Source organism: Cryptomeria japonica, chromosome 11 (assembly GCF_030272615.1).
Source record: "Cryptomeria japonica chromosome 11, Sugi_1.0, whole genome shotgun sequence".
In the NCBI taxonomy this organism is placed as follows: domain Eukaryota; kingdom Viridiplantae; phylum Streptophyta; class Pinopsida; order Cupressales; family Cupressaceae; genus Cryptomeria; species Cryptomeria japonica.
Genome location: NC_081415.1, coordinates 665,388,004 through 665,399,642, shown reverse-complemented (window position 1 = coordinate 665,399,642; position 11,639 = coordinate 665,388,004). Strand labels below are relative to the sequence as shown.

At 33.6% G+C, this 11,639-nt stretch overlaps 2 protein-coding genes across 2 annotated transcripts; both read left to right on the top strand.

The window, feature by feature from the left end:
• The first annotated feature begins 728 nt into the window (after positions 1–728).
• LOC131050677 (uncharacterized) lies at positions 729–2,791 on the top strand. The gene is made up of 2 exons (XM_057984889.2): positions 729–1,818; positions 1,899–2,791. The coding sequence occupies exons 1-2, from the start codon at positions 994–996 to the stop codon at positions 2,589–2,591; spliced, it is 1,518 nt and encodes a 505-aa protein (XP_057840872.2). The 5' UTR covers positions 729–993; the 3' UTR covers positions 2,592–2,791.
• Positions 2,792–6,158: 3,367 nt separating this feature from the next.
• Positions 6,159–8,298, top strand: LOC131050678 (uncharacterized). The gene is made up of 2 exons (XM_057984890.2): positions 6,159–7,314; positions 7,395–8,298. The coding sequence occupies exons 1-2, from the start codon at positions 6,490–6,492 to the stop codon at positions 8,085–8,087; spliced, it is 1,518 nt and encodes a 505-aa protein (XP_057840873.2). The 5' UTR covers positions 6,159–6,489; the 3' UTR covers positions 8,088–8,298.
• Positions 8,299–11,639: the final 3,341 nt, after the last annotated feature.

Here is an 11,639-nt window from a genome sequence, read left to right as displayed (position 1 = left end):
ATTAAAAATAAATTTTTATCTTTACCAAGTTATATCTCCAAACAGTCTTATAGACTTTGATTGCATAGAACATTAATAACTCTAACAAAAATTGCCCCCTTACCATCTTTCATATGCTTGGGGGTTCTTCCTGGATGTATTGGTTAAGTGGTAGTGTTGTTGTTGTGATGACCATAGTTCAAACCCTTGTTGGGCTATTGCAATCGTAGGCTTGTGCCTTCTCAGGTGCAATGTGATCGTAGATTTAAGCCTCAACTCTGTTAAATGGGGACGAGGTCCCTTCTTTGTGACCTCACTTGTTCATAGCTCCGGTTCAAAAGCGTTATGTGTGGTGCTGGAGGGCATGTTGTGCTAGCGTTACAAGTCACATTACAAGGTTTACCAGGGACTAAAGAAAAGAAAAACCTTCATATATCTACTTTTTATATTTCCGAAGAAAGAGATGACTAATTCTTTGTTTTTGGCAGAGTCTATGTTGTAGGCACCTAGATGACACCTATTTCAAATCTTCTACCATATAAAAATATAAAAAAATATTCTTTTATTCTTGGATAACGTGTTTACAACAGCGTTGCGAAATTAGGATGCGTCTATTTTGGCTCCAAAAAGACAGTACAAAATGACTAACACGTTGCGCATTTTACACTGTCAATTTTGCAATTAACGGTTGCGATTGACTAACCTATCACTAACACGCTGTACAAAAGATCTGTTTTGAAGCTAGAATAGCTTCAGCCGCGAAATCAACGCTCTACTAAAATATTCAAGCTGTATTTGACATGTAAATTTAGTAAGAACTTGTAAACGCCCGTCATATTAACCAAAGAAGGCGCACCACTGAAGAAAAGAGATAAATAGAAGGAAAGAATCCCTCCTGGAAAACTATCCGCCATCGTGAAAAATAGAGAATTCTTTTACAACGCTGCAAGATGAGTTCTGAACAGCTCTTAGACATGGAAATTGAGGTACCCGAAGAAGCAATGGGACTTGTCTATGGGACAGGAAAGCGAAGGATCCGATCATTTCAACAATCTGCAGGCATCTCTTTTGCAAGGCTTCTGCCCTCTGCCAAATTTCAAATTCGCGGAAGCTGTGCTGAGAATCGTTCATGATGTTGAAGGTCTGATAAGCCGTACTGTTCCTAGCAAATGCACGGGATACTTCCCCCAATTTTACCGCACTTGTTTTTGTAAATCTGTTGAGAAACCCCTGCTTGCTTTGGACAAAGTCTCCTTTGAGAATTATACAGGTGAGATTTCACACAATTCTGAGGACAATAGACAGCATTTGTGTTTCAAGAGAGGGGAAGAGACGGCATCGGCTTCATCTTCTTCTGATAATAATCTGGCGGCTGCATTTTCCAGCAAGATGTCAGTTTCCATGGATTTTCTCCCGCATTGGGACTTTTCAGCTTATAAATCAGATCTGTTACCGTGCTTTGAGGATCAGGACATGATGCGAAATGTCAAGATGATTGTCAGATTCGGCAAAGAACTCTTCCACGGCCGCGGCTGCCAAGAATTGTTGGACGGGGGTTTCGTTTCGCTCTCCAATTTACAGCAACTTTACACAAGAAAGCCTTTAAAACGCGTATTCTCCAATGCGTGTTCAGAAGGCGCCGTAAACAATGCCAAGATTCACCTGGAAAAGCTTGACTACGTGAAGGTTTCCTCTCGGACGAAAATCAGTATTCATGTAGCCGATCGGGGAGAGCAGTCGCTCCGGCGCTTTAATATCTCCATTCGTTGCATCGGAGAGCAAGGGGTTGTGCACAACACTGAAGTGCAACGAATCCTTGATTCAAAAGATTATTTCCAGGTGCTCACAGAGCTGAAAAATCAAAATTTTTGCCTTTAGGGTTTTAAAGATTTTTTAAAGAATGTGATTATTTTGCGCAGGTACTGGATGTGGATTTGGATGCATCTGCGAACGATGTTCAGAAAGCCTATCGAAAATGTCTGTTGAAGATCGAGTTCCATGCAGGCGATTTGGCCGCCGCCGAAAAAGCCAAGAAATCGGCCAAGAAAGCCTCAGATTGCTTGATGGATGCTGTGCAGCGAGAAAAGTATATCAAGAATTTTTATTCGCCGAGTCAGTTGAATCCATTCGTCGCTCTTTCTGTGTCTCCTGTGAAGGCGAAGATCAGTAGGGTTCGGATGAAGCCGAAGAGAGACGGTTTCGTCAGCTTCTGTAGAGAGGGCCAAGATGCAACTGATTTCAGGCTAGGGGTTATGTCGCATGGCAGAGAGATGGAAAGACAAGAAGATATGGTTAAATGGGTGGATGACGCCTGGGCGAATCGAACCCCCGACCAGCGGCTTGTTTTCAATACGGCCAGTCGGTATGAAGTTACGAATATACGGTATAAAGAGACGGAGACGTATGTGACGGAGGACTTCAAGTTCCGTATCGCAAATGTGAGTGAAGTGGAGGGCAAAACGGAACGGAAGAGACGGGAGTGCGCTCTGAGCAGTCGGTGGTCGAAATGGAATGATGGAATGGGTGATAACATGGATTGTATGGTCACCAATGACGTGGTTAATCTGGTGAAGGAAGCTTTCAAGTTCAGTCAACTCTTGACTCCACATTAACTGCAAGCGGTCTTGCTAGTTTAGCGGTATGGAGATTGACGGTTTGTAGCCTGTTTTCAAGGCTGGACCTCATTCTTAATTATCAGTAAGGTAAAGTCTAGCTTGCAAACTTCTTGTGTTTACATTACACATGAAATTCTCGCAGTTTAAGTTCAAACTCTCTAAGAATATTGTTATAGATTTTCTTTACAATTGAAATTCAAATTTTCATATAGTATAAAATTTGGTTGTTAGAAATGTTTTAAACTAAATAAAATTATGTGGTGATTTAGTGGATGTTAAATAGAAAGTATATTATAATATATAATTAATTGTAAGATATATATTATATGTAAATTTTAATAATATTATATTAAAAAAATTTCAATAGTGATATAAGTAAATAATAGTTTATTTTTTCTAAATATTTTTATTTTTTAAATTAAAATAATTATTAGATTTTAATATAAAAAATAAATAAGTAAATTTAAAATAAAAAATAATTAAATGATTTTAACATAAGAAATATTTATATGGCAGTTTGATATATATTGCCATCGAAATCAATAGTAAGTATCAAATTGCATTTTAACATTTATGAACACAACATGTACCCCTTATGACCCAATTTGACCATATAATATCTCCTATATTGTGTACATACGTCCATCCCCTTAAGTTAGGTGTCTTAAGTACATGAAATTAACTAATTAACTAATTACGACTATACCCCTCTTAAAACATACTATTACAATCATACCCGTTTTAATGTATACTAGGACCTATTAACTATATTTAAAGTAAATCTTCTTATAAAATGATCCCCTTAACTATATGTATACTAGGACCTATAAATTATATGTATACTAGGACCTATTAACTATATGTATATACTAGGACCTTATAAAATGATCCCCTTAAGCCACATGTGTGTCCTATATTTAAAGTAAATCTTCTTTCCTTTACTTGCCACATACATCCTATAATCTAGGCAGATGGTATTAAGCCACATACATCCTAATTAGCCCAATCCCTTTAAGTCATGTGTCTTAAATGATTAATTACAAAATTTGTAGATGCTAAATTTGAAATTCCTATTCTAAACTTACATGAAATTAACTAATTACAACCATACGGGCCTCTTAAATAGGATGTAATAGGTCCTATTAACTATATATTCAATTTATTAAACTTAATTATGCTCAAATTAAATTTAATTTCGACCATGTCCCCTTAAGACACATGTAATTAGGAAATGTTGCACGTACATCGTATAATGTCAGATCCATATCCTCTCTCAAATATGGCTAGTGTGGTGCATGATCCACTATGAACAAGTCAAGAGAAATTGATGGTGAGATAATATGACAATGGTTTCAATCCCGCTATTTAATCCTTTGCTCGTGAAATGAAAATTTATCCTATAATCTTCAACAAAAATATCTAGAAGTATACCTAATACAATATTGTTAACATGCATATCAAGAGCATCCGAGTATGAGGTGGTGTCAATGGAGGCACAAGATACCAATCGAAGGGAGCCTTTCCTATGACCTATTAGCCCATGCGATAGAACTTGCACCGTTTTAGGATGTGTTACCATGCAACCAAACATGTCTATCTATTTATTCTGCAACCATAGTTATTACAATTCAGTGTTAACAGTTATCTCTGCTACAAATTTACAAAAACCCAATAAATGCACTTACTGTTAGGTGGTCAACAATGGCACCTTCATTGAGAAGAGCAACCATATTCGAGATACAAAGAGAAGCAATGCAATGCTGGAATGAAAATATAATGGAAGTCTTGGACACTCGTCTAGTGGAGCATGACGGTTTATTGCAATTCAAATGCGAAATGATGAAACTCACAGCTCTTTAAAAACATCGGGTGACTGTTCAATTTTTGTCGTATTTTGATGTGTGTCACTTGAAACGTTTTACCATTGGTAACCCCTCATATTCTTGCTTCCATGCATTAAGACTGTTGCACTTCCTTCTCCATGCATTTGTAACAATCAAAATGTCAAGCAATTCTTTTTTCTTATACAAAATATTCTATCCTGATGACCTCCTATTGATTCCATTGTAGGTTACCTCCACGTAATAACAATAATAAACCATTAAAAAACTACAAGTCACTAAGCTGACTTTATTACCATAAACCTTAATATTCCTCCACCTGCCTTAAGGTTACATTCTACACAATAGAATATGTTGATTGCAACAAACAAATATTTATATTTTTAGAACTTTTTTGTTCGAAAAAAGAATCTTGAACCAATTGTAACTATATCAAGCTACCTCGCAACCTTCAGAAAGGTGTAGCTCCCAAGTTGAACTGCAAAGTTTCTATATTACCACCTCCTTAAACTCTCAAATAATAGATCCACAAAATTATCGGACAATCATTAATTTATCAAGTTGTATGACCCTTAAAAGGGTATAATTCTTCAAATCCACAACTCCTAAACTGTCTAGGAAACAATCGATATTGAGTTCACCGGATCCCTTCCTATCTTTAAAAAATAAATTTCACAATATATGCATTCTTCAATTTTGTTAGCATTTAAAATATAAAGAAAATTAATATATACTTCTTATACAAAGTACCATCTCTAAGCGATAAGCTGATTCGAGATGATGAAAATCCCCCAACCTTTGCTAGCTTCTAGCCTCCAATGTGACCCTATTACACTTTTTCCATTTGATGTCTCAGGTGAACCTTTGGAGACCTTGTTAGATGTAGCAAAGATAGCCCCAAAAGTCTAAGCATAAGATTAACATGATAAAAAATTCATCTCCATTGAAAATGCATCCATACTTGAAATTTCTTACAAATTCAATTATAAAATAAACTAACTTTCCTTCTTTCCAACCGTGCTACACAACCTCCAATTAGATTAATAATCTTAAAATGCTTCTTGATTAAAAATAAATTTTTATCTTTACCAGGTTATATCTCCAAATAGTCTTATAGACTTTGATTACATAGAACATTAATAACTAAAAATTGCCCCCTTACCATCTTTCATATGCTTGGGGGTTCTTCCGGGATGTATTGGTTAAGTGGTAGTGTTGTTGTTGTGATGACCATAGTTCAAACCCTTGTTGGGCTATTGCAATCGTAGGCTTGTGCCTTCTCAGGTGCAATGTGATCGTAGATTTAAGCCTCAACTTTGTTAAATGGGGACGAGGTCCCTTCTTTGTGATCTCACTTGTTCATAGCTCTGGTTCAAAAGCGTTATGTGTGGTGTTGGAGGGTATGTTGTGCCAGCGTTACAAGTCACATTAAAAAGTTTACCAGGGACTAACGAAAAAAAAACCTTCATACACTATATAAATATTCTACTTTTAAAACTATATCTACTTTTTATATTTCCGAAAAAAGAGACGCCTAATTCTTTGTTTTTGGCAGAGTCTATGTTGTAGGCAACTAAATGACACCTATTTCAAATCTTCTACCATATAAAAATATAAAAAAATATTCTTTTATTCTTGGATAACATGTTTACAACAACTTTGCAAAATCAGGACGCGTCTAATCTAGCTCCAAAAAGACGGAGTGACTAACACGTTGCACGTTTTACACCGTCGATTTTACAATTAACAGTTGCGATTGACTAACGTGTCACTAACACGCTGTACGAAATGTCCCAGCCGCGAAATCAGCGCCCTGCCAAAATATTCAAGCTGTATTTGACATGTAAATTTAGTAAGAACTTGTAAACGCCCGTCACATTAACCAAAGAAGGCGCACCACTGAAGAAAGAGATAAATAGAAGGAAATAATCCCTCCTGGAAAAATATCCGCCATTGTGAAAAATAGAGAATTCTTTTACAACGCTGCAAGATGAGTTCTGAACAGCTCTTAGACATGGAAATTGAGGTACCCGAAGAAGCAATGGGACTTGTCTATGGGACAGGAAAGCGAAGGATCCGATCATTTCAACAATCTGCAGGCATCTCTTTTGCAAGGCTTCTTCCCTCTGCCAAATTTCAAATTCGCGGAAGCTGTGCTGAGAATCGTTCATGATGTTGAAGGTCTGATAAGCCGTGCTGTTCCTAGCAAATGCACGGGATACTTCCCCCAATTTTACCGCACTTGTTTTTGTAAATCTGTTGAGAAACCCCTGCTTGCTTTTGACAATGTCTCCTTTGAGAATTATACAGGTGAGATTTCACACAATTCTGAGGACAATAGACAGCATTTGTGTTTCAAGAGAGGGGAAGAGACGGCATCGGCTTCATCTTCTTCTGATAATAATCTGGCGGCTGCATTTTCCAGCAAGATGTCAGTTTCCATGGATTTTCTCCCGCATTGGGACTTTTCAGCTTATAAATCAGATCTGTTACCGTGCTTTGAGGATCAGGACATGATGCGAAATGTCAAGATGATTGTCAGATTCGGCAAAGAGCTCTTCCACGGCCGCGGCTGCCAAGAATTGTTGGACGGGGGTTTCGTTTCGCTCTCCAATTTACAGCAACTTTACACAAGAAAGCTTTTAAAACGCGTATTCTCCAATGCGTGTTCAGAAGGCGCCGTAAACAATGCCAAGATTCACCTGGAAAAGCTTGACTACGTGAAGGTTTCCTCTCGGACGAAAATCAGTATTCATGTCGCCGATCGGGGAGAGCAGTCGCTCCGGCGCTTTAATATCTCCATTCGTTGCATCGGAGAGCAAGGGGTTGTGCACAACACTGAAGTGCAACGAATCCTTGATTCAAAAGATTATTTCCAGGTGCTCACAGAGCTGAAAAATCAAAACTTTTGCCTTTAGGGTTTTAAAGATTTTTTAAAGAATGTGATTATTTTGCGCAGGTACTGGATGTGGATTTGGATGCATCTGCTAACGATGTTCAGAAAGCCTATCGAAAATGTCTGTTGAAGATCGAGTTTCATGCAGGCGATTTGGCCGCCGCCGAAAAAGCCAAGAAATCGGCCAAGAAAGCCTCAGATTGCTTGATGGATGCTGTGCAGCGAGAAAAGTATATCAAGAATTTTTATTCGCCGAGTCAGTTGAATCCATTCGTCGCTCTTTCTGTGTCTCCTGTGAAGGCGGAGATCAGTAGGGTTCGGATGAAGCCGAAGAGAGACGGTTTCGTCAGCTTCTGTAGAGAGGGCCAAGATGCAACTGATTTCAGGCTAGGGGTTATGTCGCATGGCAGAGAGATGGAAAGACAAGAAGATATGGTTAAATGGGTGGATGACGCCTGGGCGAATCGAACCCCCGACCAGCGGCTTGTTTTCAATACGGCCAGTCGGTATGAAGTTACGAATATACGGTATAAAGAGACGGAGACGTATGTGACGGAGGACTTCAAGTTCCGTATCGCAAATGTGAGTGAAGTGGAGGGCAAAACGGAACGGAAGAGACGGGAGTGCGCTCTTAGCAGTCGGTGGTCGAAATGGAATGATGGAATGGGTGATAACATGGATTGTATGGTCACCAATGACGTGGTTAATCTGGTGAAGGAAGCTTTCAAGTTCAGTCAACTCTTGACTCCACATTAACTGCAAGCGGTCTTGCTAGTTTAACGGTATGGAGATTGACGGTTTGTAGCCTGTTTTCAAGGCTGGACCTCATTCTTAATTATCATTAAGGTAAAGTCTAGCTTGCAAACTTCTTGTGTTTATATTACACATGAAATTCTCGCAGTTTAAGTTCAAACTCTCTAAGAATATTGTTATAGATTTTCTTTACAATTGAAATTCAAATTTTCATATAGTATAAAATTTGGTGGCTAGAAATGTTTTAAACTAAATAAAATTATGTGGTGATTTAGTGGATGTTAAATAGAAAGTATATTATAATATAGAATTAATTGTAAGATATATATTATATGTAAATTTTAATAATATTATTTAAAAAAAATTTCAATAGTGATATAAGTAAATAATAGTTTATTTTTTCTAAATATATTTATTTTTTAAATTAAAATAATTACTAGATTTTAATATAAAAAATAAATAAGTAAATTTGAAATAAAAAATAATTAAATGATTTTAACATAAGAAATAATTATATGGCAGTTTGATATATATTGCCATCGAAATCAATAGTAAGTATCAAATTGCATTTTAAGGATACAACCATATAGTTATTTCTTATGTTAAAATCATTTAATAATTTTTTAATTTTAAAATTACTTATTTATTTCTTATATTAAAATCAATTAATTATTTTAATTTAAAAAGTAAATATATTAAGAAAAAATTGATTTTAATATAAGAAATAAATAAGTAATTTTAAAATAAAAAATATTTAAATGATTTTAACATAAGATATAACTATATGATTTTAACCTAACAAATAACTAAGTAATTTTAACATAGAAAATTAGAATTACTTATATATAAATTTTATAATATTATTTAAAAAAATTTAAACACTTATATAAGTAAATAATATACTTTTTAAATTGTCCAAGGGGTTGAGCTTAACTGGTTAAAACACTGGGTTATCATTGTGGAGACCCAAGTTCAATTCCCAATAGGGACATCTAAATTGGAATTCTAAGTTGTGACTCTTGGCCTTCCATGCGATGGGGAAGGTCTTGGGGTCAATCTAGGTCAATCTAATCAAACATAATAATAATAATGGGGAAGGTCTTGGGGTCAATCTAATCAAACATAATAATAATAATAATAATAATAATAATAATAATAATAATAATAATAATAATTCAAAGATCTGTAATGAGGATGGGCCCCTATTGTGTCCCCACTGGTTCATAGCTCCAGTCAAAAGCTATTCAGGCTTCGGCCAATTACCTATCAAAAAAAAAAAAAAAAAACAAACTTTTTAAATTAAAATAGTTATTTCATTTTAATATAAGAAATAAATAAGTAAATTTAAAATAAAAAATAATTAAATGATTTTAACATAAGAAATAACTATATAGTTGTATCATTATTTCTTATGTTAAAATCATTTAATTACTTTTTTATTTTAAATTTACTTATTTATTTCTTATATTAAAATCTATTGATTATTTTAATTTAAAAAGTAAATATATTTAAAAAAAATAAACGATTATATACTTATATCAGTATTTAAATTATTTTAAAAATAATATTATTAAAATTTATATATAATATATATCTTACAATTAATTATATATTGCAATATACTTTTTATTAAAATAAATAAAAACTTGAAAAATTTAAAATTTAAACATATAAAAAAATTAAATATATAATTTATTATTTATAATATTAATTATTTTACTCATTATAACTTTAAAAAAATAAAAAACATAATAAATGAAAAAAACAAGGTAAAGCCGCAGTGGGCAGGACGTGATGGCATGAGGGGCATGGCATGGGCGGGCCATTCTGTCCGCTGCATAGCCATTGCCAAGCTTAGGTTGCAAAATTCCTATGTTTCAATGTCTCTTAAAATATTGTTATAGATTCATTTTCATAGATATTCATCTACACATATATAAATATATGTTCTTATTCTATATTCACATGCATATATGCGTATATATGTTCTTATTTTATTTATCATCGTATATTCTTGAATATTTATAGTCTGTTTTTAAGGTTAGATCTCATTCTTAATTATCATTTAGATTATGCTTAGTTTACAAATTTTTTGTGTTCATATTATATATGGAAATTCTTAAATTCTAACTAAAGTCTCTAAAAATATATTTTTTTTTCTATATTCACACACATGCATATGTGTATATATATTCTTATTTTATTTGTTATCGTATATTCTTGAACATTTATAGTTTGTTTTTAAGGTTAGATCTCATTCTTAATTATCATTTAGATTATGTTTAGGTTGCAATTTTTTTGTGTTCATATTATATATGGAAATTCTCAAATTCTAACTAAGGTCTCTAAAAATAATATTTATTTAATTATTTATATATTGAAAAAAGAAAGAATACATTACAACAAGACAGTTAATAAATTGTCATGAAATTTGTCCTAAACATAAAATACATAACAACAACATATATACTAGCTATGAAGCATAGACAACTGTAGAAATATTTTGAACTATCTAAATTATGCTTGTGATTTATTGGATGCTACACACACACACACACACACACACACACACACACACACACACACACACACACACACACACACACACACACACACACACACTTTGTAATAAGTAATATTATATATGAAGATACATTTTTTTTTGTTTGATATTTATTTGCATACATACATACATACATACATACATACATACATACATACATACATACATACATACATATATATATATATATATATATATATATATATATATATATATATATATATATAGACACACACACACACACACACACACACACACACACACACACACACATGTATGTATGTTTTTACTCTATTTTGGTTTGGTTTAATACATAAACGTTGGTATTTAAAGGCATTTAATGTATTCATTTTTATCATCAAATATCATCCAAAGATTATAAGGCAACCATTTTGGAGAGAACAAATTAATAGTGTGATTTGGTGTAATAAGAGTAAAGAATATGTATATTTAGGTGCTTTCCTATTATTCTTTATATTGTTTACTTTGGGGGACTGATATATAGGTTAAAGCTCCCTGTGATGTAATTGTAATCGTTTAAGGTACTTTTGAATATCACAAGTTCTCGAAGTTTTAAAAAAGATAGAGAAAAATGCTACATATCAAATGAAGTGGTAGAAAAAAATCATTCTAATTCTTAAGATGCATGTTATGAATTCATAGTTGTAAATTTATCCCATATATGTAAAATTATCCTTTGATATGGTAGAAGATCTAGATCATAATTACAAATGACTCATTAATAAAGAGAGATTATTCTAGGTCTTACATGAGGTGGTCTCAAAGATCTGATCTATTTGACATCATTTTGTTGGTATTATAACAGACAATAAGAGATTGTTGGCATTTCAATAAGGATATTGAGAATAATTGATTAAGGATGTTTACTGTCTTAATATTATTATTTTGTCATTGATGTCAAGGAATTGATTTTCTAATTCAGTATGATGTTGCCATATCTTAAGAAGTATGATTTGGTGAGTATAAAGATG